Source organism: Cottoperca gobio, chromosome 2 (genome assembly GCF_900634415.1).
Source record: "Cottoperca gobio chromosome 2, fCotGob3.1, whole genome shotgun sequence".
Lineage (NCBI taxonomy): Eukaryota > Metazoa > Chordata > Actinopteri > Perciformes > Bovichtidae > Cottoperca > Cottoperca gobio.
In genome coordinates, this window is record NC_041356.1 from 527,964 (window position 1) to 555,817 (window position 27,854).

Consider the following 27,854-nt stretch of genomic DNA (forward strand, 5'->3'; position numbering starts at 1 on the left):
TGGTTTTGTGTAATGTCCTCTAAAGAAACATGCGTTACATCGACACACTGAGGTCCACTGAATATAAAAACATGTTCTACAGTTAACTTAATGGTGAAGACCAATAACATATTAAGTATTTTATTATTTGATGAAAAGATAAAATCAAAGAGTCGACACTTTTGTAGCATTTCTATGAAACTGCAAAACATGTTTTAATAGCAAAAGAGTCCAAAACACCACAAGTATAAAAACTGTTGTCAGAAGCAGCACTGCACACAGCTGACTGTTTACAAAAAGATTCCCACAAAGCCGACAGTATGCTTTATAAAATGACACTATACCATATACGCATAAATAACAAATTTCAAAATCAAAGCAACAAAAGACAAATGTTAACATATTCCCTTTGGTAGATCAAGACACACACAGAGACACAGACAGACACACACAGAGACACACACACAGAGACACACACACAGAGTCCTCAGTAGTGCAAAGCAAAACAGAGTCCATGTAAATACATTGGAGAAAATAACAATACAGTACGTTCAGGAACGTCCCAGTTAAATTATAGAACGTGTGTGATGGTCACTCGGGGGTGCAGACCCTCAACAGTCCACGCCTTCAGCTGTTCATTTACAAGAAGTTAACATTATATGTAAACTGGAAACAAAAGGCAAAATGGTCTTTTACAATGCAACATGAGCAAACCTGTTAGCACCATCACACCCAATGAGTCACAAATCTGACCTTCGCTTTATAGACGTCTCACATTGTCCTTGCTAACGCTGAGGCCTTAAAGGAGCAGTCTGACTACTCGGATCAGTTTCATATCAATGTTAGCAAAGTAAACCAACAGTCATAAAGTATGACAATGGTACATCCCGTATAAAAGGTACGCACTGTATATTAAAAAGGTACATAACGTGTGTGTGTGTATGTATATATATATATATATATATATATATATTCACCCAACAGTTGTGGGGGAAAAGAGGCTCCAATGCTACCTGCCCCCTTTATCACAACTATCTTTGTACATTTACATGTTGACTATATCCAGATAGAATACGTTTATTCTAACTAGAGTTTGAGTTATTTAGGGACAGATTTCTTTCTCTTTTGGTGCAAGAGACGGGCGATGCATTATGGGGTGGGGCGCTGCGTCTCTGTTCAAAGATCCTCTTTGGTGTCAGATGTGAATGCCGTCCCTGATCTTCCATCCACTGATGATGACCATGACATGCGGTTGAAAAAGCTAGCGAGTGGACATTGAGTTAACTATAGGTTAAATGTGTCCTAGATGTCTGGTAGTGACTCTGGGTTTGAGTGTCCACTAATGCAAGTTAAGAGAAAGCATATTAAAGGAGCAGTCCCTCCCTGTCTGCAGCAGGCGAAGCCTCTGCCTGCATCAGTCGTGGTACAGCTGCATGGCGCTGGCCACAGCCTGCTTGTATCTGTGCTCAGCCTGGATGCTGCAGCTGCTGTCACTCAGCTCCTCCGCCGTGTCTCCAAAGCCGTGGTAGTGTCCGTAATGTAGGAAGTCCCTGCAGTCTGCTCCTATCAGCCCCCGCCAGGCCGGCCGGTGGGACACACAGCTGCTGGGACTGCCGCTCAGATGCAGAGAGCCACACATGTCAGCAGAGGAGTGCTGAGCGGGCGCTGCTGCTGCTGCCGCCTGCTGATTGGCTGCAGCGGAGGACTGTGAGGAGATGCTTCGTGGAGGCTCGGGTTCCCCCCGGTCAGCAGAGGGCGTGCGATGATGGCCGTTGGTGATGGCTTTGGTGTCGTCATCTGCGTTTTTAATAACAAAGTCTCTTCAGAAGCAGTTCATGCGACATCGTACTTTATTATTATTATAGCAGCAATGATTATTAATAATAATGGTTGAAGTCATTTATCAGGCAGAACCTCTGATATGGAGATGTTTTATATCATATACAGGTGAACTGGGATGGACATTTTATTGTTATTCCTAAATTGACGCTGTGATCTGTTATAAATCACAAAGGACCTTCAGACCCACCTGAGTGGATCTCCTGTGCAGACTCCATGTTCATGTTCATCTCCTGGTCCTCACCTCCACTGCTCTGCACCAACACTGCAGGAGACAAGAAGAGTGTGAGAGCTGCATACAGCTGTTCAGTCCATGTGTAGTAGACCGGACAGAAAGGCCCGGTAGTGGCTGTAAGTAAGGCAATAAAGGTCTTACCATCAGCGCCCCGGGCTTTCTTCATGTCACCAGTGTCCACGGCTGTCAGCAGCCTCTTTCTGCTGAGCAGGCCCTGACCACACGGCCCGGTGTTCCCATCGTGCACGCCGCTCACGTGGAGTCCACTGAGCTGCAGCAGGTGCTTCTTGGTTTTGGAGATGAAGTGGAAGCAGTCGAGGAAGCCGTGGCCGTGGGCCAGGTCCGCTGCCGTCTGCCCGCTGGCGTTCTTTAATCTGAACAAGAGGAGGAGAGGTGAGTCAAACTGCTTCCTGTCAGACATCAGTGTTGTATCTCTAACAGCCTGCCTGCATCGTCTCCTCTCTGACTGGCTGAGGGTTACAGTCTCATTCAGTGACATGACTACATCTCACTTCTTATACAATGTTACATACATCTTTACAAGTCCACTATTTTTATTTATACATATACAATGTTTAAAGTTAACAACATGCTCTCTGTAGTACAATACATGAACAATAAGCTTTATTAAGTCCTGTTAAGAGATGTTAGTTGCCTCATCTACATAAAATGAAATGTCTCCGAACTAGGCTCTGAAATATTCAAATTTAGATATTTATCTTCCTCAATACTAGACAAAATATAACTTTTAAACTTTTAAATGAAGTAGTTTTAATGACTCATTTGTAATAAGTGCCCAAAGCCCTCAGCTCATACGCACAACACCGATAGCTTTGGTGATAAGACAATGGGAAGTCATAATAACTTCTGTCAACTGTTCTCATAATTACAGTTAATGCTGTGTGCTGAGGACAGTGTGACCCGTCAGGTTCATAACCTATTAGACAATTATTTAGAACTTTCTGTCCATTTTCTAAGCTCATCAGCGAACAAACATGCAGCTACGATACCTCTGTGGAAAGATCCGCCTGCATTCTGTATATAATGACTAAAATGAGACGACTCGGTACGGATTAGTCCTGTGTTAACGTCATCGTCTCCAGTCTGAAGCTGTGTGTGGTGTCGAGAAGCTTTACTTCCTACAGTTCCAAGTGGACCTTTCATCCTCCCTTCTTCAGATTATAACACTTTAATATTTAGTCAGGAACCTGTTAGAAGAAGCATTTCATTTTATTCCTTCAGAATGTCTTTCCCTCCAGCTCTCTACACTCTACCACTCCTGAGGTGTGTTAGCACAGTAAACATGCAGGTCAAGACATAAGTATCATCATCAGTGTTTCTTTTGCTTTAAAAAATAAACTTGAAACCAAATCACTGCAGGAAATACCTCGCCAGTTTGCCAGCTGCAGAAAGTGTAGGAAGCGAACAACTGTAAAGATGCTGGCTGATGCACATGTGGCAGATTCTGCAGTGCCTATTTGGACTGCTCCCTCTTTCTGGGATTACTCAAGAAAATTCAAATTCCATAGCTGGAAAACATGAGAACGTGCAGGGTGTTTGCAGTTGGAATGGTTATCCTTTTCTACACATAATATAGCAAATGATCCAAAAGCACATCTTAGTATTCAGTTCAGAAGGCAACATGCTCGAACAGATCAAACAGATTAAAAGCAGCAGGTTCTACAGGTTTGTATAAACCCTCTCTGAAGAGCTCATGCTGCACGCTGACGCCACCGAGAGTTCAGAGTTTGTTTCTGTAAACGCCAGAGGAATCAAACTACTCTTTTATACAAAATTGCACAAAATCATCAGAAACCGGCTCCAGTTTTTTTGCGATTTATGTTCAAGGGTGAGAACGATCGAAATAATTTGTAACAGCTGTACAATCACAGATCACAATGCTTTTGTGTCAGTGTGTCAGTCATGAGCTTTTCTGCTTTTACACATCATCATCATCATCATCATGTGACCTGAGCAGCTGAAGAACACACAACAGACACTAATAACAGACTTTACATCCACTTTAAATGAGCTGTGTTGTTCGGGAAGGGCCAATGAAACATCTGGAATATTTCTACATGTCAGATCCTGGATTGTGGGCGGAGATTATTCATTTGTGTCGGTGGGCGTGTTAGATAAAACTACCTGAAAAGCCGGACAGATTAAATGTCCATTTCTGCTCTAATTTAGAGTCTGTCAGTTATTGTAAATCAGCTGTCAGAGACATCAGACCCCATTCTGGATTTATAACCAGAAGACTTTTCTCTCGTGATGGACCACTTTAGTCTGGGACAGACGAAGTCCCATCACACCTCTGTAATGTGAGGGGATACCAATTCTTTGAATGAAAGTTTAAAGATGCAGGTGACCTGAGCCCACACCTGCTCTTTGACTTTTGTTTTTCATTAAGAAAACAAGATTAGTCCACAATTATAGAATGTTTTGTTAGTATAAAATGTAATCAGTGATGGAAAACAAACTAAATCTGGAGGTGAATCTTTAAGAACGCCCTGATGGTTTAATGCTTAAAGGAGCGATGAGAGTAAACCAGTGTGGCCCGTTCCCTCCCGAACAGAGAATGTGAAGTTAACACAGAGAAACACCACGGGGGTCAGACTGCACAATACTCACTGTGGTTTAGCACCTGCTATCAACAGCACCTGGAGACACTCCAGGCTACCTGAACGAGCCGCCTTGTGGATGGGAGCCTCACCTACAAAATCCTGAAGGCACACGGTTAAACTGTGGGGATGTCCCTTCACAAAAGAGGTCATAGCGAACGCATAGCACAAACACATTTGAAGAAGTGCAGCAAGTGTAGCCCACAATGCTCTCAGCTGTTCTCCCTCGCTGTGTACTGAAATTAATTATTTCCCCTTTCACTAAAGTCAGTTGGTGTGCAGTTATGAATAAAGAGGAGCAACACACATTATAGACAACATCCAATTTAGCTGTGGAAGTTATTTTATTACATGTACACAAAGTACATTTACTCTGGTACAGAACTTAAATACTTAAGTTACGTTAGAGAAATAGTGTTTTTTATTTTGCTCTATTTATGACTGCTATAGGTGCTGGTTACTTTGCAGAGAAAGAGTTTTACAACCTGTAACGAGCATATAGAATATGATGCATTGTTGTACAGTTAAGATATTTAAAATGAGCTCAACCGTTTCCAGATACAATTACCCCAACAACATGGTGGTGTTAGTACTTTACTAACCATGAGCAGGTAGACCTGAGAGGTGAGCATTAAAGCTTTAATAGATGTGTCAGTATTTCATCTCTAAACTGGCTCCAGACTGACTTCATCAGTCAAACACAACTATATTATTTTAACCCGTCAGGGTTATAGTATTATAGTCTATTCTTTATATTGTGTATTGTATTATACAGCTACATATATACTGTATATATCTCTTCCACTGTTGATATATTTACTGTGTATTTTTTATACTCCTTATGTGTCAGTCAGTCAGTCAGACAGACGTGAGATGTAATATTACACGTGTGAGATGTTATATATGTAATATTACTTGTGGTCACACTGCTGCTGGATGATGCTGGATGACTGACCTGCACGTTGACGTCAGCTCCAGCCTGAGTCAGCCAAACCACACAGTGAGGATGTCCTCCGAACGCTGCCGTGTGCGTCGCTGTCTGGTTGAAGCGGCTGGTCACTGCGTTCACCTCGCAACCCACCTGCACCAGGCGCACCACACACTCCAGCTGTGTGCACGCAAACACACAACACAGGCCAACGATGAGATCATTGAAATGTGTAATGTGAGACAAAGAGTCAAGTCAATCAGCACGGCTCATGTGAATGGACTGTTGGAGAATACTGATAGGAGCCCGACTGTGTGCACCGACTCTGACCCTGTGTGGGGTTTTAATGTTTCCATTGGATGGCGTTGCATCAAGACCCCCACAAGTCTGCGCAGACAGTATCAGGTATCACGTCATAAAATAGACGTTTTCCTGTTTACCGAGGGCTGTTTTGGCGCCTGAATAGCCATTGGCTCCACTGGAACCAATGAAAATGCTTCAACCATTATTCGTTTGTGGGTTTTTTTCGCCCAAGAAACTTTATTGTCCATTTACAATCAGACACAGCTGTATCAGAGACGGTTGAGAAAAACAGCGTCTTGACTGTATCATGCAAGTCATAAAAGAAAAACGGCGGGTGCACGTTTTTTTCGTAAAAGATCAACCTTTGAACAATGCTTGGTCGCTACTGTGCACCGCCATGTTATGGTGGAAAAGTATCACGAGAAGAACACTTTTACAGTTAGCGAAGTCGTGATTCAAGTTGAATAAAGTTACTTAACGGGAACTATTTTGTGGTATAACGAAGTTAATGCAGGATGAATGTCTTCACAAAATAACACCCATAACTGTTAATGAAGACTACCCTTCGATAGATATTTTTTTATCTAGTTTAGCGTTAATCCCTACCTGCCCATAGTGAGCAGCCCAATGTAAGGGGCTCCACCCGTAGCACGAGTCCTCCGCCGTCAGGTGAGCCGGGCTCGAGAGCTGCTGGAACAGTGAGACCAAAACGCCAACGTCTCCATCCCGACACGCGCGGTGGATGGGAAACCGGCGGATGAACCCCTCTTCACCGGAGAAGTCGCGTTCTAGTCCCTCAGACATGAGTGAATTATGAAAGTGGCAGAGACGTTTGTTTCACCTTGTTCCACGGAGCAGGCTAAAAAAGGTTCAAACACAAAGAAAGAGGAGATAACGTTAAGCTTCTCTTCGCGGCTGGAGAATCACAAAACCCGGACTGGAGTCTGGCAGAGTGACTGAGAGCACGTTCAGGCGTTTCAGGGATTTGTTTCAGACGGTTTTAGGTCAAAGCCGGTCAGGAACACAATCCATCGTTGTGCTGCCTACAGGTGGGAGGGAAACTTTTAAATTATTCTCCCAAGTAAAGAACATTATTTATCTAATTATCTTTAAATATATATATACTTTATGCAGGGATTAACAGCTCTAGGCCTTAAACAGGTTTGAGCTAATTGTGTTATGATGCTAGGTTCGACGAATACGGAGGTCCTAAACACTTTGTTAATGCTACCGACGATGCTAACACTCCCACAGGAGTATAAGAAGACAACCGTAACATGTCAGCGTCATTAGGCGGGAAACCGCTGCCTCTGAGTCATGGTGCGAAGATGAAGGCGAGGAAACAGGTATTGAACACAACTATAGAAACACACATTTAATCTGTGGTTGACCTATTCAGACCAGACTGCTGCCAAAGGTTAATCCAGTTACACATGTTGAATTGTTTTTGGCTCTACAGCACAAAGTAACACACTGTGAGGATGCTCACTTCCATACTGGGTGTTAAAACATCTTTATACAGGCCTTTATAAGATCTAAGTAAATAAACTATACTGAATATTTGAAAATCCACATAATGTGATGCGTCATCATATGTTCACCCTGCAGATTAGTTATTTGGTGGGTGGAAAGGGGTCATACCTTTTTCTTTAGAACACTATCATAACATGTTTTCAGATCCATGCATTGACCTTTATCTTTGTTCTTTCAGGATGGATTTGTCAGAGTGAAGAAAAGTGATTTAGAGAAGTTGACCACAGAAGTCATGCAGCTGAGGGAGTTCCTGCCCAGGGTTCTGAATAGGGACCTGATTGAAATGCTGCATAAAGCTCGAACAGCTCAGACAAGTACGAAACAACCACAACGCTTAAAGGAGATACAACGCCATTACAGGCGATTAAATGAAACGCACCTTGATTTAAAATCACACATGTCTCTTGAATTTATTTTAGAAACATTTGGGATAATGTAAGGACACAACTCAACGGAATGTTTAACACAAGTCAAAACAGTTACATATTATTGTACCTTTTTTTTAAAGAGCTTTTCACACAGCTGCTGAGAGACACTTTTACTTAAGAACTACAGTTCATTTAGCCGACGCTTTTATCCGAAGCGACTTATAATAAGTGCAAACAATCATGAGGATACAACTCCAAACAGCAAGAATCTTGCATGTGTGTGTGTGTGTGTGTGTGTGTGTGTGTGTGTGTAGTGAAGGAACACCGTGCGCAGGATCAGGAGAAGTTGCGACAGGACTGTCTGCACCTTCAGTCCCGACTGGATGCAGTGCAGACTGAATGTCAGAAAGAGAGAGAGGTGAGGGAACAGAGTGTTTGTGCACTGTATGCCATATAACCATGTAGATAGCATATATCAGGACACCTTGCTGTGTTTGTGTGTGTGTGTGTGTAGGAGAAGCTGCTGTTGCGTGAGCAGCTGTGGCAGAGTGGAGCAGAGCTGCAGCAGCAGGCAGACTTCTGCTCTGCTCTGGGATCTGCAGCCTGCAGTCTGCTGTGGAGCTGCTCTGCCGGCGAGGACACGGTCACACGCTGGCTTGCTGATGTGAGTCGTCTCCACTCTGTGTGTGTGTGTGTGTGTGTGTGTGTGTGTGTGTTACACTCATCCCGATGACAGTGACATCGTGTGATGTGGGTACATTATGTGTGTGTGTGTGTGTGTGTGTGTGTGCTGATTGTGTAGGGAAAGCTGCAGACCTTCCTGTCTGTAGCTGCTCAGACTCTGGAGAGCTTCGTCAGGTCTCTGGACGAGGAGGCGAAATCTCAAACCGAGGACCACAACTCCCAGGAGCACCAGTTTGTGCTGGCTCTGGCTGGAACCATTACTAGTGAGTTCACAGCGTCTGTGTTGCACACCAGGGACGTAAACAAGGCGGAAGTTGCCTGAGCAACAGCCTGTTTGCCCTCTTTGGTTTAGTTGCTATAATTACTAAGATAAGTTAGACCAAATGAAATCATTGCATTTTCAAATGAACCCAGTTTACTTTGGACATGAGCACTAACAGTGTGCACTTCTTTTATTTACAAATAAAAGATTTGTGGTTAGTTAAATGACCATATTTGACACCCTTCAGGAACATGCTGATGGGTGGTGGGGGTTGCTCACGTCCAGGATTAAACACACAGTTTAGGATTTATATTTAGTTTGTTTCAGAGTATTTTGTAGGTTTTCTAGCACTGAGCCTCGGATGCACTGAGTCACAGCAGCTCAGTTACTATGTATGCAGCTCATTCCTCACCAGCCTCAAGCAGTACAGCAGCAACTAAAGTGGATGCTCTGTCACACTGTCCTCAGGCCGATGGCATGACATCGTTACCATATCAGACGGAATGTGTCCCCCAGCCCCCAAGTCACCTGCCTTGTCTTTTATCTCTCATCAATCAGACGTAGCGGCGGTCACGTGTGGCCGGGACTTCCTGTCCACCTCGGCTCATATCCTCCTGGACACTCTGATGAAGCTGTTGGAGCTGATGAAGCCTGGTGTCTTCCCCAAACTGAAAGTGTACGTGGAGCTGCGGTAGAACGCACAACACAAAGCACTTGGTATTTTCCGTAACCGTAGGTCATACACTGACTATGGATAAGTACCTCATACAACCACCAAAACATCCGAACTAACCCTTCAATAAGCAACTTCTGCATTAGTATGAACACGGACAGAGCCAGAGAAGTTTCGACTTGACCGATATGTGACCTAAAGTTGCATCGGCTCCATAAATCATCATTAAAATGATTTTGATTTCTTCTGAATTAGTCATTTGCATATGGTTTTCATTATGTGATATGACATTGTTGCTTAGCCAGGTTCGTGCATCATGAAATGTGTAGATTTTGCGACGTAAAAATAAAAAGACGATGAATAGATTTTATTCTATTTTAGATTTAGTTTATCTCAATACAACTCTGGGGGACAAAACCCACAGATTCAGTGCAGCTGAAGTTAATATGACACTTCATCAGTCAGAGTTAGACAAATCAAGTGTGTATCTCCCAAAGTTGCAGAGTTTTCACCACAACAGTCCCTCTTTGTGTTTCCTTCATATGGTTTCCACACGTAGTGTTTCCTTGTCATGTCCATGTAGCAGTAAAGCACACAAAAACCAGGACATAGAACTCGATGTGTGCAGCAGGTGTCAGTGTTGTACTCTGTGCTGTGGCTTCGCTGCAGGTTGATGCTGATGGCTCTGTATAACGTCAGCATCAGTGTTCAAGGACTGAAGTGCATCAGTGAGAACTCAGGACTCCTGCCTCTCATCTGGACCCTGCTGGACGGTGAGGAGACTTTTTATGGAAACATTGAGAGAAACTCAACTCTGGTACAAAGTGCAAGACGCACATTAAAAAGCTCACGTGTACAGTTGTGATAAAACGTGCAACATGGAACAGTTTAGGGATTTAAAGGATGTCTGCAGTGGTCTAATTATTCTGAATGAATGACTGGGAAATGTACCTAATATGACCAAATGACAAAACACATGATACTGTACATATAGAACATATATATATATATATATTCTATATCTATATCTATATCTATATATATATATATATATATATTCTATATCTATATCTATATATAGATATCTATATATATATATATATAGATATATATATGTGTGTATATGTATATGTGTATATATGTATATGTGTATATATATACCTTTTAATGTACCACATTGAGGTTATGACTCTGTAGAAGGTGTCAGCCTGCACACGACCTCTGACCTCTGTCTGACAGATGGAGACTGGGAGGTGTGTCTCCACTCGCTGCGTCTCCTGCAGTCGGTGTTGTTGGAGGAGGAGGCGCCGCTCCTGCTGGGCCCTGCTCTCCTGGATCCAGAGCTCCAGGCTCGTGTCAGCCGGCTCACCTCCGGCGTGCAGCCCAGCCTGAGCCTGGCTGCCCGGCAGACCCTGGAGGACCTGCAGGCGCTCCAACAGGTGCCACAGTCATGGGATTAGTTTCTTTAAAAACAACTATATTTGTGAGTGGAGGGGGGGTGTTTGGAATAAAGAGTGTTTGTGTGTTTCTAGGGTCGGGGATGAGCAGCCTCTGAGGTGCAGACAGTGTCTTCAGTCTTCCCTTCATGTCACATGACATCTGTGTGTTGTGAGCAGAGAATGTAGAGATGAACGTGTTCATGTTATTGTTTCATTATTATATTAAAAAGAACCTTTTATATCTAAAGTTGAATACACCTGTTTTACTTTCACTGTTGATGATTGTGTCCTCACGTTACACATTTAATGTGAATATATTACTTTAAGCTAAATGTTTTGGGTTTCTTTTCTTAAGAAACGTTTATCATAATCATCTCAACACATTGGTACAATGTCAGAGTAATAAATAAAACAAAGCGAGGTCTGTGACCACAGATCTGGTCAGGGACAGTTACAAGGTCATAAAGGTCATTACAAGAATCTTGAACCGGATTGGATTACTCTGTGTGGACAGTACACTCTGCTCTCCACAGAACACAATAAGTGTTAGTAACCGTTTCCAAGTTTGCACGTTGAAATCATTTGAACTTTGAGCGCACAAGCGGTGCGTCACGCCACGGCTAGTGTTCTCCACAGGAAAACACTGGCACAGCTGATCATGTGAAAGCAGCATATCAGGAACAAGGCATGTGGGGCAGAACGTCTGTAACATGTGGAACAGACGCTCTGTAATAATAAAGACAGTTTTATGATTTGAGGGGTTAAAAGAGGTATCATCTGCGTAACTGCATCGAAGATACCTTTAAAGTTGTCATAATCCTTAAGATTTCATTCCAGATCTTCATCTCACAGCTCACTGGCTGTTCCATGTTGCATTACTCATTTAAATAAAATAAAAATAAAAGCCCCAAATGACGGTTGCAGCAGCAGCAGCAGGTAATGTTGTGTTAATGCAGCTCTGAACCGTGAGGCTGTTATCATCTGGACTACATGCTGCCGTTTCCTGTTCATCCCAAATGAGGGAATTAGTATCATGACAGAAGGATTACACCTTTAAAAGCCTTTAAATCCGGCCTTTCTGGAAGCCTGTTCCAAGAAGAGCTTGAAGAACATTCATCTGATAGTTACACAGAACACACATCTCAGTTAGCACACTGATGAAGGGTAAGGAATACGTCCACACACGGGTTGCCTTTTGTTAAGTATGCTTTATTGTATGTTTCTTTAGTATGGACTTGTCTGAAATGAGCAGGTATCCATTGAACATGGCCTAGACTACAGTACAGGATATATTTAAGACAAGAGAGGAGAGGGTTCTAAGAGTCAGCACGAGAATGGAAGAGGCCAGAGAACCTCACTGATGGAACACCTGGGACAAGACACGTGTGACATTAACCTCCAAGCTTGACCCCCAACCACCTGTAGAATAACACCAGTCGGCAGAATGAAGTGCCAGGTCCTGTGAATGTCTCGTCCTTAGATGAGTTCTCTCGTTAAACACTCCTGCCCCCCCTCACTGAGCCCCTCATGGGAAGATTTTTGTTAAGCTCAAAACAATGATACTAATAATACTTTTAAGAGTATGCCAAGAAGAACAGAGGAGAAAGTGAAGCGAGGAGGACACAGATATCCTCGAAGGGAAAGGGAAGAGAAGAAGCGAAGGGCTTGCCGTGGTATCCCAGTCGATGCCCCCCCAGCCCCCCCCCCCCCCCCATCAACTGCCACCACTTGGCCTCTAGGAGGACGCAGCAGCGTTGGGCTTGTCGTCGCGGGTGACGGGGATGCTGCGCTCGCTGCGGCCGGATTCACTCCCCCCGGTGACCTTTGGCCCGTTCAGGGTCAGCAGACCGTCGGTCGACAGGGTGCAGGTGATTGCCGATTGGTCAACGCTGGAGGGGAGGCGGTAGCGGCGGTGAAACTCACGAGAGATGTAACCGTGGTCGTCCTGTGAAACAACATGGTTAGTGCCACAGCGGCGGGGTCAGCCCACAGACACCCTTCATCATCAGTCTTTATATACATCACTAGTCGGGCAGATTTGGAGACACTATCAGGAACTACAACAAACCATCACCCCCGGCTGTTTAGCAGCTCCGGCGGCAAAAGTTTTGAACAAAGTGTGTGTGAAAGTCATGGATGTTCCTCGTCATGATGTGTGTTCTAAGTGTGCTGTTGTCTCGCCTGCTGACCCCCAGGCACACCTGTTAGATGAGCTTCTACACTGTTTCGAGACATTTACTGACCAGACTGTTGACCGTTTGGTAGAAGGGCAGTAGGATGAGCAGATCATGGTAGAATGTCTCTATCTGAAGATATACTGCAGAGTAGTATGCACACATGTACTGAGTACACTGTAAACACTGGCCACCCCATAGAAAGACTAGAAGCTAATACTATATAACATTTAAACTGACTTTAGGAAGAGGGCTCAGTCCCACTAATTCAGTGTGAATCTTCTAAAATATTAGTCAGCTCCACAGCCCCCCTCTTAGAATATAGAGATGAACTTTCAAACGTGTATGTGTATCATTATGTTTCATACATTGACCCCGTGTCTTCCTAACTATGATTAAAAGCGATATAAGAGACCGACCTGTCGTTCTCCATGCTTGCCCTGGATCTCCACGTAGTCATCAGTGACCTTCACACTGAGCTCATCAGGAGAGAAGTGCTTGACGTCCAGGTAGACTGTGTACTTATCCCTGTCAGACCTCACCTGTGGGACACACAAGCACACAGATCCATTGTATAACATTGTCAAAATACAGATTTGTTTGTAACCTATAAGTTTAATGCAACTTATTTGACGTGTGTTGAGCATAATACACAAGCAAATAATTGAATGATTTTTAGGAAAGAACAAAGTGCAACACATTTCCCATTGATGATGAGCGTAGACGGGATCTTATCATCACAGATAAACACTATCCTTCTCTGTTCTCCTACAAACAAACGAGCCAACTTTGTCTACATATTTCTCCAGACGTCATGATGTGACTCCTGACACGAGTCTGCTCTTGTTACCTCAGAGGTGCCGGAGTTGGAAGAATCCAAAAAGCTGCGGAACAGCGACTGTCTGTAATAGGGGCTGATGGTGGAGGTGGTGTAGGGGAAGAAGTCGTAGTCAAACATGCCCTCTCCGAAGAACTGGTCAAAGAGTCGTGCAGGGTAGACTGAGCCCAGGGCACGTCTGAACCAAGGGTGCTGGATGGCAATATCCATAGTGGCTTCAGACAGTTTGGTCTAGCTCGGCTTGGTGTGGCAGATATTCCTGCTCAGAGTCCAGCAGGTGAAGGAAGCGAGGCGAGGCAAGATAAAGAGAACAGAATGTTGATGAAAAGCAAAGAGTGAAGAATGTTTCCACAGTGCTTTGTCCTCTGCTCCACAGCGGCCTCCTCTTTATATACCTGAGAGCCAGAAAGAGAGGCTTTATTCACGATCCCTCTGGAATGGCATTATCTCATGGTGGGTTGGGCCCCGTCAGCAGAATCAGGGTTAGAGGATGGATGGGGGGAGGGGGGGGACTGCTGGGTCCAGACCCTGGTGCGACCCAGTGCCACCCACACACCAGACACCAAGGGCTGCCAAAACAAACCCTGCTGGACGGAGAGGAGGGAGGAGACAATGAAGTCAGGAAGCAAACTAAAGACACAAGGGGTTTCTACCTGAGCAATAAAGCATCCGACAGACACACACATGTACTCTGTCAATCAGTCAGTCTGTCAGTCTGTCACTCAGTCAGTCACTCTGTCACTCAGTCAGTCTGTCAGTCTGTCACTCAGTCAGTCTGTCACTCAGTCAGTCTGTCAGTCTGTCACTCAGTCAGTCAGTCTGTCACTCTGTCAATTAGTCAGTCAGTCAGTCACTCACTCAGTCACTCTGTCACTCACTCAGTCTGTCACTCTGTCAATCAGTCACTCTGTCACTCAGTTAGTCTGTCAGTCTGTCAGTCTGTCAGTCTGTCAGTCTGTCAGTCTGTCACTCAGTCACTCTGTCAGTCTGTCACTCAGTCAGTCTGTCAGTCTGTAACTCAGTCTGTCAGTCAGTCTGTCATTCTGTCAGTCACTCAGTCACTTTGTCAGTCTGTCACTCAGTCACTCTGTCAGTCAGTCTGTCACTCGGTCACTCTGTCAGTCAGTCAGTCAGTCAGTCTGTCAGTCTGTAACTCAGTCTGTCAGTCAGTCTGTCATTCTGTCAGTCACTCAGTCACTTTGTCAGTCTGTCACTCAGTCACTCTGTCAGTCAGTCTGTCAGTCAGTCACTCTGTCATTCTGTCAGTCAGTCATTCAGTCACTCACTCTGTCAGTCTGTCACTCTGTCAGTGACATAATGCTGCTCCATTCTGTGTGGTTAACTGATTTAGAAACAATGCTGCACAGAACCAATGGAGCAACAACAACAAACACAGTGATGAGTGATGGGAACAGTTTGGGTGCAAACATATTACTAACATATTATCAACAAATTACTAACAAATTACTAACATATTACTAACATATTACTAACATATTACGAACATATTACTAACAAATTACGAACATATTACTAACAAATTACTAATATATTACAAACATATGACGAACATATTACTAACAAATTACGAACATAATACTAACATATTACTAACAAATTACTAACATATTACGAACATATTACTAACAAATTACTAACATATTACTAACAAATTACGAACAAATTACTAACATATTACGAACATATTACGAACATATTACTAACAAATTACAAACATATTACTAACAAATTACGAACATATTACTAACATATTACTAACAAATTATTAACATATTACTAACAATTACTAACATATTACGAACATATTACAAACAAATTACGAACATATTACGAACATATTACGGACATATTACTAACATATTACGAACAATTTACTAACAAACTACTAACATATTACTAACAATTACTAACATATTACTAACATATTACCAACAAATTACTAACATATTACTAACAAATTACTAACATATTACTAACAAATTACTAACATATTACTAACACTTACTAACATATTACTACAACTTACTACATATTACTAACAAATTACTAACATATTACTAACAAATTACTAACATATTACTAACATATTACTAACAAATTACTAACATATTACTAACAACTTACTAACATATTACTAACATATTACTAACATATTACGACATATTACTAACAAATTACTAACATATTACTAACAAATTACTAACATATTACTAACAAATTACGAACATATTACTAACATATTACTACAAATTACTAACATATTACTAACAACTTACTAACATATTACTAACAACTTACTAACATATTACTAACAAATTACTAACATATTACTAACAATTACTAACATATTACTAACATATTACTAACAAATTACTAACATATTACTAACATATTACGAACATATTACTAACAAATTACTAACATATTACTAACAAATTACTAACATATTACTAACAAATTACTAACAAATTACTAACATATTACTAACATATTACGAACATATTACTAACAAATTACTAACATATTACTACAATTACTAACAAATTACTAACATATTACTAACAAATTACTAACATATTACTAACATATTACTAACATATTACTAACAACTTACTAACATATTACGAACATATTACTAACAATTTACGAACATATTACTAACAAATTACGAAACATATTACTAACAAATTACTAACATATTACTAACATATTACTAACAAATTACTAACATATTACTAACATATTACTAACATATTACTAACAACTTACTAACATATTACTAACATATTACTAACATATTACTAACAAATTACAAATATATTACTAACATAATACTAACAAATTACTAACATATTACTAACATATTACGAACATATTACTAACAATTTACTAACAACTTACTAACATATTACTAACAAACTAACATATTACTAACATATTACTAACAAATTACTAACATATTACAAACATATTACTAACATATTACTAACATATTACTAACAATTTACTAACAACTTACTAACATATTACTAACAACTTACTAACATATTACTAACAACTTACTAACATATTACTAACAACTTACTACATATTACTAACAAATGAATAACATATTACTAACAACTTACTAACATATTACTAGCAACTTACTAACATATTACTAACAAATGAATAATATATCAATAATATATTACTAACAAGTGTATTATTAACATAATTATAAAATCATGCTATACCTTAAAGTACAATAATATATAATATAATGATATAATAAGTCACAGGGGACATTTTCCCAAGTAATTTTAGGTGTAGTGCATCATCCTGAAGGTGCTTAAACTATTAAACTATAATCTTTTACTAAAGTAACATTTTCAGTGCAGAACTGTTGGTGTAAATGTCACAGTGTGGTATTAGTGAAGGATGTGGATACTTTGTTCCAGAGCCAGGTGAATGTGTAGAGGTGAGCCCGGCTACATCTACAGCTGCTGGTACAGCACCAATTCACTGTCCCAGAGCAGTTTATTTACACTATAAATAATCAGATAATTACATACATTGTTCTACTGATACATGCAGACTGTAAGAGAACATAGATGTATACATTACATAAATGCGACAACATCTAATGCAATTAACAACAGGCCATAATTGATAGCTAAGAGTGGATTGTAATGTAAAGGGTCACTTCCCAGGCCTGTTGTTTCACCACCAGTGGCTTCCCGCCACCTGCATTAGTCTAATCCCACAGGGCTTTGGCCAGCCAGCACAGAGGCTTAGCTGCTCCATGCATCCACAGGCCAAGAGCAACTGGGCCGGGCAGCCAGGGTTGGGGCTGTTTTAGTGGCGGTTTTTGGAGGTTGTCAGGGTTTGGGGTTACGAGCTGTTGTAGACCGGACTTAGAAGCTGTTAGACTGGCTGCAGTTCAGCAGAGTCAGCATTCTGTGTTTTTATCAATGGGACAGACAATGCCTGTGTGCCCCGTGTTTCCATAGCTCGGAAAAGCTCTTTTGGCTGACAACCTGGCAACCTGGCAGGGTGGACATGCTCATATTCATTCATAGATATTTACTATTATAAACTATATATTTGCTATATTTACTTCATAAAGAGCTAAGTTCATGTAGGAAGGGAAAATGAAGGCAGGCAATCTTTAAAAACAAACATAATGTTACTGTATCTGTCATCTTAGTCTTCCTCTTAAAGCTGAGGAAGCATTGGAGGAACCAGCGAGATGGACTTTTAGAACGATGCAACCCAAACCCAGCCCAGTGTTGCCAACTCTCCCCATTCAGCAGCAGCAGCGGCTCCACAAGTCACTCAATGCAGCGAGAAAGTCTTCAAGTCGTCCCCACTGACCTGCAGACACTGTACCAGAGACCAGGACCAAGATATCAACATACAGGCAGGCAGGCAGACAGGCAGGTAGACAGGCAGGTAGACAGGCAGGTAAACAGGCAGGTAGACAGACAGGCAGGTAAACAGGCAGGTAGGTAGACAGACAGACAGACAGACAGACAGGCAGGCAGGCAAGCAGACAGACAGGCAGACAGACAGACAGGCAGGTAGACAGACAGGCAGGTAGACAGACAGGTAGGTAGACAGAGAGGCAGGTAGACAGACAGGCAGACAGACCAGCAGGTAGACAGACCAGCAGGTAGACAGGCAGGTAGAAAGACAGACAGACAGACAGACAGGCAGAGAGACATGTAGGCAGACAGGCAGGCAGGCAGGCAGGCAGACAGACAGACAGGCACAGACAGGCAAACAGACAGACAGGCAGACAAGCAGGCAAACAGGCAGGTAGGTAGACAGGCAGGTAGACAGACAGACCGGAAGACAGACAGACAGACAGGTAGGTAGACAGGCAGGCAGGCAGGCAGGCAGGCAGGCAGACAGACAGACACACAGACAGACAGATTCTGGATGGTTTTCTTTTTGTTTGTCAGAGCAGAGTTTATTGTTTGCTGTCGGGATGTAAAGAGAATCTCAACAAACATAACAACAAATATTTCTAAATAAATAACCCACCCGAGCTTTAATGTTTACAGAATATGTGGTGAAAACATTTGCATCTCCCAGAATAAGTTTGTTAAAGTTAATAATAGTTTCATATATCTCTCATCCCTATATGTACATTGCAACAGTTTTTGGTTGCTTCCTGTTCTCACTGAGATCTGTTCCTTACACAACCCTGCTGTCACCTAAACATTATGTTTATGTTCTAAACTGAAGGCAGCAGCAAATACATTTCACCCTAAAATGGAATTATGTGCTAAAAACTGTAACTGATGTGTCTCACTCTGCTGAAGCCTCATATTAACTCTGGCTGAGGATTGTGTCTCCCACTACGTACAATAGAGTTGCATTGTGAGGGGACATCTTCTCAGTCAGTATGGACAGGAAGCACAAATACAGTGATAAAGAACTCTTAGCTTCTACATGTGGGCTTGTGACTGTTGTTTGATGACAGGCTTGACAGAAAGTAAACCTCCTCTTTATAAAGCAACCACAAGTCTATTTTATTCTTTCTTCAGCTTCTCCAGAGGTGCACAGCTGAGTTCTGCTGCCTCCTGCTGGACTGACTTCATATAAGCTCCTTATAAACTTTAAAGCAGGGGTCTCAAAATCATGTCCCCTTTGTTTTAGTGCAAAGAGGTTCAAGTACATTCTGTTCACATTTAATTAACTATCTTTTTCACAAAACATTATGAACAACCTGAAATCACAATCTGAAATCCTTTTCCCACAACTGGGAAATGTACGTTGTTACAGCAAAAGAACAAGAGAGTAAAGTGGCGAGTACACAATAACTAAATAGAGTTACAGTAGTGTAAGTACAAAGTTGTTGTAAACCTTGTAAAAGTGAATATTGCACATGGCAGTGATAATTGCACACAGTGGTGGAATAGTCTGTTTTAGTCTACCAGGGGTCGTGGTGATTGTACAGTCTGACCGCTGAGAGGACCTATGGTATCTCTCCGTGAGACACCACAGGTGAAACAGCCTGTCACTGAAGGAGCTGCACAGTGTGGACAAAGTGTCCTGGAGGGGGGTGACATGTTGTCCAATAGAGAGGACAGCTTGGCTGTCATTCTTCTGTCTCCCACCACCTCCACAGTGTCCAGAGGGCTCCCCAGGACAGAGCTGGCCTTCTTCACCAGTCTGTTCAGTCTCTTCCTGTCAGCGGCCGAGATGCTGCTCCAGAAGACCTCAGTCTCCTTAGCAGATAAAGCTGCTCTGTCCCTTCTTAAACACATGTGCATTACATCTTACAGATCACAGTGTATCTACAAAGGCACAAAACATTTAGTCACTACATATAGTCAGGGATCTGGAACTGAACAATATAGTATTTTACTTTATGATCAAAACAAAACATTTTACTCTTTGCAAAGTCATCCCACGGACCGGATTGGACCCTCTGGTGGGCCGGCATGTTTGACTCCCCCTGCTTTAAAGGCTTACAGACCCAGATGGAGATCCTACACTACCAGTGTCTGTCAGCTCTAATATTCACAACCAACTGGATTAAAAAACTGGCCCATTAGTAAGTCAATAGTGTGTGTGAGTGTGTGTGTACCGCAGTCATCGCACCTTGATCTGTGTATAGCTCCACATTGCATCCTGCTGGTGTTTTCAGTGAGATATGTGCTGGTGGCTGTATCAGCTAGAAGAACCCTGACCCAGAGAGTCGGACTTTTTGTGTGTAGTACAGGTGAAGCTCCAAAAACACAGATGCTACATGATGCCACTCAAGCTTTCTGTTATATATGTGCAGTCTCCTCCACCCTACTCCGTCACACTGCTCCTCCTAAGACACCGAACAGTTGACACTTAGCATTATTACTGAAGCTTAACTGTCTTGATCCTGGCTTTTAGTTTTCCTGTTTCCTGTTTTACTTTATAAAGAACACTCACCTTGTGTCATGTCTCCTTTCACTTCCTGTCTTTGTGTGTTTTCCCGCCTTTTGTGATTTGTTGGCCTCGCCCTGATCCTCCAACTGTGTCCTGTTCTTGTGATTACTTGTCTGTGTGTGTGTGTGTGTGTGTGTGTGTGTGTGTGTGTGTGTGTGTGTGTGTGTGTGTGTGTGTGTGTATATATATATATATATATATATATATATATATATATATATATATATATATATATATATATATATATATATATATATATATATATATACGAGCGTTCGCTCGTATCATTGTCAAACTATTATTATCAAACACAAATAAAGAGATAAAGATTTTCTATAATGCTCATACAAATATGCATACAAATAAATCATGCAAGTAAAATGAAAATCTGACTTGTTTTAAATAGAGTTGAAACCGGGAGACAGGTGTACAGTGATTGCAAAGTTAACCAACTGTGATGTAGGCAATTGTAGGCTTGATCCAAATATACATTTGGTGATGCAAATAATAAATACTTGCAAATAAAACCATGTTTGTTCCTGCATTGGTAACACCACCAACAACACCTGGAGTCCATGTTGAACCTCTGCAGCCTGCGGAGGAAGAAGAGCTTGGTGATGAAGATACTGGTGTGATGAGTCTGAGACTGTTATACCAGTGCTGAATAAATGAAGAATATGAAGAATAATTGATTAAAAATGTCAAGTTATCAAAATATTTCATTAAGTATCAGAGAGACAGAGAAAGAGAGGAGACAGACAGAGAGTGAAGGAGACAGATGGAGACAGACAGAGAGAGACAGAGACAGAGAGAGAGAGGGAGAGAGAGAGAGAGAGAGAGAGAGAGAGAGAGAGAGAGAGAGAGAGAGAGAGAGAGAGAGAGAGAGAGAGAGACAGACAGATAGGCAGGCAGACAGTGAGAGAGGGAGACAGAGAGAGAGTGAAGGAGACAGAGGGAGACAGAGAGAGAGTGAAGGAGACAGAGGGAGACAGAGAGAGAGTGAAGGAGACAGAGAGAGAGTGAAGGAGACAGAGAGAGAGTGAAGGAGACAGAGAGGGAGACAGAGAGAGAGACAGAGACAGAGACAGGCAGGCAGGCAGACAGTGAGAGAGGGAGACAGAGAGACAGAGAGACATAGAGATAGAGACAGAGAGAGAGAGAGAGAGAGACAGAGAGAGAGAGATAGAGAGACAGAGGGAGAGAGAGAGTGAGGGAGAGAGAGAGAGAGAGAGATTTTTCAAAAACACTTTATTTACATATTCTTAAACAACAGTTTACTCATAAAGTGTAACGAAAAATCATATTATCATATCAAAAAATATACATTTATAAATAAACAACTCTATAAATATATAAAAATTATCCAATAAAAACCTGTGCAAAGTGTAAACATTCATTGTTCACAGTGCAGATAATATTTTTAAAACACCAACGTTCTTTAAAAGTGTCGAGATCCCCGGTATGTTTGTGAAACCTAAAATCGAGCCAGAGTCTTGCCCTGATATTACAGAGCCACACTGTCTTGGCCTCCTGCCCCTCTCTGTTCTCAACTCTGTTTTTCCTGCTTATATATATCGCCATTTTTGCCTCTCCCGAGAGGAAATTTAGGAGCTGCCACTTTTCTTTGTTGTCTTTTTTGTAGGCAGCTCCCATGATAAAAACACTCTCGGTAAAAACTACGTTAAAAAGACTAAAAACCAATGTTAAAAGAGAGAAAAACTCTGTGAGTCTCTTACACTCAGTAAAAACATGGAATACAGTCTCACGTAAGTTGCAGAAAGGGCATTTGTTAAAAACAGCGGGATTAATAACGGCGATAAAAGCGTTACAAGCGACGGCACCATGTAAAATCCTCCACTGGAGGTCGGCTGTCCGCTTTTTGAGGGGAGGTTTGTAAAAAGACCCCCACTGTGGGCTTGGTCCACTTCCTGAACCCAGTCTGTTGCTCCACACAGTGGAGGGTCTGCTGCACAGGCCTTTCTTGTGGATGCTTTTGACACAGTTCATGTATAGAGTCTTTTTGTCGGCTCTGTGCAGCGTCAGTCCTGCCGGGTTAATGACCTTGAGCAGGGGACCGGTCAGTTCTCCCAGCCCTGGGCTCAGGTTGATCTCTGGAAAAGGGTCTGCTGGGTCTGGAGAAGCCTTCCCGTCACTGTAGTCTTTTATCTGGCTCCTTTCCTTCCCCGATAGCCTCTGGCTCCACAGCTCCAGAATCCTCTCAGCCACTCGAACGGAGGTCAGACCCAGCAGCAAGCCCAGGGCTCGGGCATCACTCAGCGCCGGCCCCACTGCATCCACCAGTTGCTGCAGGCACAGGGTTCTGGACCTGCAGAGCGCCACCATCAGGCTGGGTGTGCTGCTGCTGCTGACGTCCAGCCTGGCTCTGTAAATTAAAGGCTCCTTCAACAACCAGTGCAGAGAGTCCGACATTGGACACCTTTTATGATTAAAAAGGGCCCAAGACTTAAAAACACCCTGATAAAATGGAGGCAGCCCATTTAACTTTAAAAAATTAGAATCAGTTAAAAACAGAGCAGCATCCAGCCCCAGGTTATTTACCCGTCTGAGAATGCAGCTGGTCACATCTCTCCATACCAAATCAGCCGGGCCGGTAAGATATTTTTGTACAAACTGAAGTCTAAAAGTGGCTGTTCGGCTGGCCAGGTGGACAAGGCCCTGTCCCCCCTCCTCTCTGGATAAAAACAGCACCCCCTGTGGCACCCAGTGTAGACCATCCCAAAAAAAATCTACCATTTCTTTCTGCAGTTTTGCTAAAAGGCCAGAGGGAGGGTCTACACAGGTCAGACGGTGCCACAATTGGGATGCTACAAGGTTGTTTAAAACCAAAACCCTACCTTTAAAAGACATCTGAGGGAGCAGCCACTTCCACTTGGAAAGCTTTCCCTGAATCTTTTCTGTGACGTTCTCCCAGTTCTTCTGGACAATAATTTCTTTTCCTACAAATACTCCGAGATATTTCAGGCCGTCAGTTCTCCAGGTGAGGCTCTGGGGAAGAACTGGGAGACCGCCACGCCACTCCCCGACAGCGAGGGCCTCACTTTTCTTCCAATTTACCTTCGCTGCCGATGTTACACTAAAACTATCTACTATATCTGTTAAAATGTCCGCATCTCTCTGGCTTTTAATAAAAACAATAATATCATCTGCGTATGCGGATAAAACAAATCTGCTATTAAAACCAGGTAAAACCAGACCTTGTAGGACTGGAGCGTATTTTGCAGAGGAGAGGTTCCAGGGAGAGCGCATAGAGCATCCCCGACAGAGCACAGCCCTGCCGGACCCCTCTACACACTCTAAAAGGAGCACACAGAGTACCATTAAACTTCAGCACACTCTCAACTTCACTGTACAACACCTTGATCTTGCCTATGAAACCAGCGCTGAACCCAAACTTCTCCATTACTTTCCAGAGGAAGTTGTGTTCAACGCGGTCAAAAGCCTTTTCCTGGTCTAGAGAAATCAGACCAGTATCAAAGCCCAATGAGCTGGAGACCTCCAAAACATCTCGAATTAGGTAGACATTGTCTACCATGGACCTGCCGGGCACACAGTAGGTCTGGTCCCGGTGGATGACCTGCTCCATAGCCCCCCCCAGCCTGGTGGCCAGAGCTTTGGACAGAAGCTTGTAATCCACACACAGCAAAGACACAGGGCGCCAGTTTCCGATGTCCTGCAGGTTTCCTTTCTTGGGCAGGAGCGTTATCACGGCCCTGCGGCAGGACATCGGCATGGAACCAGAGGCCAGACTCTCGTTAAAAACATCTAAAAGATCTGTTGCTAAAATGTCCCAATATGCTTTAAAAAACTCAACAGTGAGGCCGTCGATGCCGGGAGCCCGCCGTCCTTGCATTTTTTGCAGAGCAGCCTGTAGCTCCCGTGTGGTCAACGGCCCCTCCAGCTGTGAGTTGGTTTGCTCTGCTACCTGAGGTAGTCCCCCTAAAAACCCCTCTAAAAACGTTTCCTCCCCCTCGTACTCACTCGAGTATAGGGAGGAATAAAAACTCACAGCCCGTGTTCTGATCTGGCTTGGTTCCGTTATCTCTTGCCCTGTGACTGAGAGCAGTGAGTGGATTACCCTCTTCTGTCCGTTCTTCTTCTCCAGGCCGAAGAAGAAACTGGATGGAGCATCCATTTCGGTGGCGTTTTGGAACCGGGACCGGACCAGTGCGCCCTGGACTTTAACGTCTAGCAGGTCGGCTAATGCCATTTTTTTTACTTTGAGGATTTCAATATATCCTCGATCTCCTGTGGACTCACTTATTTGTTCTAGTTCCACTATATCACCCTCCAGGTCTTTCATAGATCTGGTGATGTCATGTGTGACATTGAGGGTGTGCTGCTGACAAAGCATTTTAATTTCAGTCTTACCATGGTCCCACCACTGCCTAAGACTGTTAAAATCACTCTTCCTTTGCCTAAAAACACTCCAGAAATAAATAAAAGCTTCTCTAAAATTTTTATCAAATGTTAAAACTGAGTTAAAGTGCCAGTATGCGCTTCTTGGCAACACATTTCTTATAAAAACATTACATAAAAGCAAAGAGTGATCGGTAAAACCAACAGGTATAATATTACACATTTTAAAAATGTTAAAATGATGTTTAAAACAATAAATACGATCTAACCTGGCAGAGGAAATCCTATTCCCTCTGCAGTGGGACCATGTGTATTGTTTAGCCTCTGCGTTCATCCTCCTCCATACATCCACCAGACCATGAGAGCGGACCAGCTGCCTCAGAACATGCTGGGACGCTGGATGCGGCTCTGCGTGGTTCCGATCTAAAAAAGCATTTTCTGTACAGTTAAAATCCCCCCCCAAGAATAAAAAATCCTCCGAGGCACAGCTATTTAAAACATCATTAATTTTTTGTAAAAACAACTTCCTCTCTGCACCGATTGTTGGGGCATACACATTTATAAAAACAGCATTAAAAAGGTCAAACCGGGCTTTTACTAAAAGCAACCTCCCCTCGATAAAATGCTCGACCTCCAGTGAGACTGGAGTAAAAGATTTGGAGAAGAGGAAGCCCACTCCTCCACTAAGAGATGTGTTGTGGCTTAAAATGACTTCCCCTTCCCACTCCCTCCTCCAGTCTATCTCGTTAGAGCCGTCGCTGTGCGTCTCCTGTAAAAAAAGGACATCAATGTGTTTTAATTTTGCAGTTTCATAAATTTGTGTCCTTTTTTTAAAAACTCTGGCTCCGTTCACATTTAAAACACCCACTTTAAAAGTATCCATGGCTGACATGTTAAAGTAAGAAAAAATAAAAACAAATAAATTAATTAAGACCCCCATCATCACTGTTTATTTGTTTTTTTACTTTAAGCACCAGTTTTTTTAATCTATAAACCTCCTGCTCAATGAGGCCAGACTCTTTTTGGCTCATATGGAATCTGCTTGAGCTAATAAAAACGAGTAAATCCGGAAAATAATCCTCCACTTTTACTCCGTGTTGGTTTTTTGTGTGTTGGAGGAAAACTTTCAACATTTCAACTGAGTACATTTTTGTTTTCTGGCTGTTGGTCAGAGTAAAACCAGGGATGTCGCTGCTGTCTGACACACACTCCTCTTCACTAGCACTGTCTTCTGCCTGTCCCTGCTTCCTGCCTGTCTGTCCTTCCTCCCCGACTTTACTATTCTTGGCATCACTGGATGCACTCTGACTTTTCTTTTTTCGTTTTGTGGCAGGTTTTGTTTTTTTAACCTCTTCCTCCATCTCTGCCTCTTCTACCTGCTCACGCCACGGAACCTGTATTTTTCCTGTCCTCTCTCCTTCTACACCACCCATTTCCTCAACTACATCGCCCGCTTCCTTTTCCTCTTCTGTCCTTACCTCACTCACCTCCTCTGCCTCACTTGCCTCCTTTACCTCTCCTACTCCTACTACACTCACCTCCTCTGCATCCCCCCCCTCTTTTGCTACATCACTTACCTCCTTTAAATCTTCTACTCTCATCTCACCAACCTCCTCTGTACCACCTACCTCTTCCCCACCACCCATCTCTTCTACAGCACCTATCTCCTCTACCTCTTCTCCTCCCATACCACCTGACACCCCCTGCACTTCCTCTCCCTGTTTTTTTTGTTTTTTTTCCCCATTTTTTTCCACCACACCAAGTGAATTAACACCACCTATCCCGTGTACAAAGCTGGACACAGCAGCTGCGTGTCCTGGCGCGGCGCGTGGGGCGGCCGGGGAGAGCCCTCCTCCGAAGCCGCGGCTTCTCCCGGCGAAGAGCCCCCCGCCGGGGGAGCGGCAGCCGCTCCTCCAGGATCAGGCGGAGCTGGACCCCCGCGCTTCGGACAGGCTCTCGCGGTGTGTCCCTCCTCCCCGCAACCAAAACATTTCATGACCGATGAAGTTGCAAATAACACGTATTCATAATCATCTACCTTAACGTGGAAGCGGAGGTTGAGCTCCGCATCTCGGTTATTCAGTATCATATAGAGCTGTCTTCGGTGAGACACTACGTGCTTCAGCAACTGAGACTTACATCCAGACAGAATCTTTTTTACCGGGGAAACAACTTTCCCGTGTCTGGATAGTTCTCTGCTGAGAAACTCATCGGTTATGAACGGAGGGACATTAGATATTACCACTTTGGTTGCGGGCAGAGTGAGTGGCATCACCTGCACAAACACTCCGCTCACCGTAATACCTGTCTCGATGACGCGGTGCACCCGCTCCACCTGGTCCAGGAAGATGACAACAGCCCCGTTCATCCGCGCCAGAGACTTCACACTGCCATGTCCGACCTTGTCTCCCACAGCTAACCCGATCTCCTCAACGCTACACGGGAAGCCGGCTGATATTTTGATCCCGTGCTTCCTCGTTAGCTTGGTATAGTCTCCATTTGCCATGACGTCAGACGCCGGCCGGCAGAACACCGGCAGGAGAAAAACACCCAAGAGCACCCCGACTATCCACCCAAACGCACCAAAAAGTAAACTAAATCAAACTGTCACCAATGAACTAAGTTAAATCAAAACCCATTATTAAATAAAGTAAGAAAAAGAAAG

At 43.0% G+C, this 27,854-nt stretch overlaps 3 protein-coding genes across 4 annotated transcripts; 1 reads left to right on the forward strand and 2 right to left on the reverse strand.

The window, feature by feature from the left end:
- Nucleotides 1-170: 170 nt before the first annotated feature.
- LOC115021473 (ankyrin repeat domain-containing protein 10-like) lies at nucleotides 171-6,741 on the reverse strand. The gene is made up of 6 exons (XM_029451965.1): nucleotides 6,512-6,741; nucleotides 5,630-5,782; nucleotides 4,685-4,776; nucleotides 2,195-2,427; nucleotides 2,009-2,083; nucleotides 171-1,776 (listed from the first exon to the last, which is right to left on the reverse strand). Exons 1-6 carry the CDS (start codon nucleotides 6,707-6,709, stop codon nucleotides 1,394-1,396), a joined length of 1,134 nt encoding a protein of 377 aa, XP_029307825.1. The 5' UTR covers nucleotides 6,710-6,741; the 3' UTR covers nucleotides 171-1,393.
- Nucleotides 6,742-6,814: 73 nt separating this feature from the next.
- On the forward strand, nucleotides 6,815-11,105 carry hsf2bp (heat shock transcription factor 2 binding protein). Of its 2 annotated transcripts, none has more exons than XM_029451978.1 (10): nucleotides 6,815-6,954; nucleotides 7,160-7,251; nucleotides 7,617-7,752; nucleotides 8,121-8,224; nucleotides 8,321-8,470; nucleotides 8,609-8,753; nucleotides 9,311-9,428; nucleotides 10,095-10,198; nucleotides 10,665-10,864; nucleotides 10,958-11,105. In XM_029451978.1, the coding sequence occupies exons 2-10, from the start codon at nucleotides 7,183-7,185 to the stop codon at nucleotides 10,967-10,969; spliced, it is 1,038 nt and encodes a 345-aa protein (XP_029307838.1). In that variant the 5' UTR covers nucleotides 6,815-6,954; nucleotides 7,160-7,182; the 3' UTR covers nucleotides 10,970-11,105. The 2 variants fall into 2 exon arrangements, with proteins under 2 accessions (XP_029307838.1, XP_029307845.1); XM_029451985.1 differs by having other exon boundaries at nucleotides 6,821-6,954; nucleotides 7,095-7,251.
- Nucleotides 11,106-12,599: 1,494 nt separating this feature from the next.
- Nucleotides 12,600-14,254, reverse strand: cryaa (crystallin, alpha A). The gene is made up of 3 exons (XM_029450618.1): nucleotides 13,889-14,254; nucleotides 13,458-13,580; nucleotides 12,600-12,809 (listed from the first exon to the last, which is right to left on the reverse strand). The coding sequence occupies exons 1-3, from the start codon at nucleotides 14,084-14,086 to the stop codon at nucleotides 12,600-12,602; spliced, it is 531 nt and encodes a 176-aa protein (XP_029306478.1). The 5' UTR covers nucleotides 14,087-14,254.
- Between the last annotated feature and the right edge of the window lie 13,600 nt (nucleotides 14,255-27,854).

What these genes read in the sequence shown, in the direction of transcription:
- cryaa (XM_029450618.1), bottom strand. Translation starts at nt 14,086, where the DNA reads ATGGATATTGCCATCCAGCACCCTTGGTTCAGACGTGCCCTGGGCTCA. An exon ending in CCAACTCCGGCACCTCTGAG is followed by an intron (nt 13,581 to 13,888) that starts GTAACAAGAGCA and finishes TGTGTCCCACAG; the next exon opens with GTGAGGTCTGACAGGGATAA. An exon ending in GCAAGCATGGAGAACGACAG is followed by an intron (nt 12,810 to 13,457) that starts GTCGGTCTCTTA and finishes GTTGTTTCACAG; the next exon opens with GACGACCACGGTTACATCTC.
- LOC115021473 (XM_029451965.1), bottom strand. Translation starts at nt 6,709, where the DNA reads ATGTCTGAGGGACTAGAACGCGACTTCTCCGGTGAAGAGGGGTTCATC. An exon ending in GGGCTGCTCACTATGGGCAG is followed by an intron (nt 5,783 to 6,511) that starts GTAGGGATTAAC and finishes GCGTGCACACAG; the next exon opens with CTGGAGTGTGTGGTGCGCCT. An exon ending in GAAAGCCCGGGGCGCTGATG is followed by an intron (nt 2,084 to 2,194) that starts GTAAGACCTTTA and finishes TGTCTCCTGCAG; the next exon opens with TGTTGGTGCAGAGCAGTGGA.
- hsf2bp (XM_029451978.1), top strand. Translation starts at nt 7,183, where the DNA reads ATGTCAGCGTCATTAGGCGGGAAACCGCTGCCTCTGAGTCATGGTGCG. An exon ending in TCTGGCTGGAACCATTACTA is followed by an intron (nt 8,754 to 9,310) that starts GTGAGTTCACAG and finishes CTCATCAATCAG; the next exon opens with ACGTAGCGGCGGTCACGTGT. An exon ending in GTCTTCCCCAAACTGAAAGT is followed by an intron (nt 9,429 to 10,094) that starts GTACGTGGAGCT and finishes GCTTCGCTGCAG; the next exon opens with GTTGATGCTGATGGCTCTGT.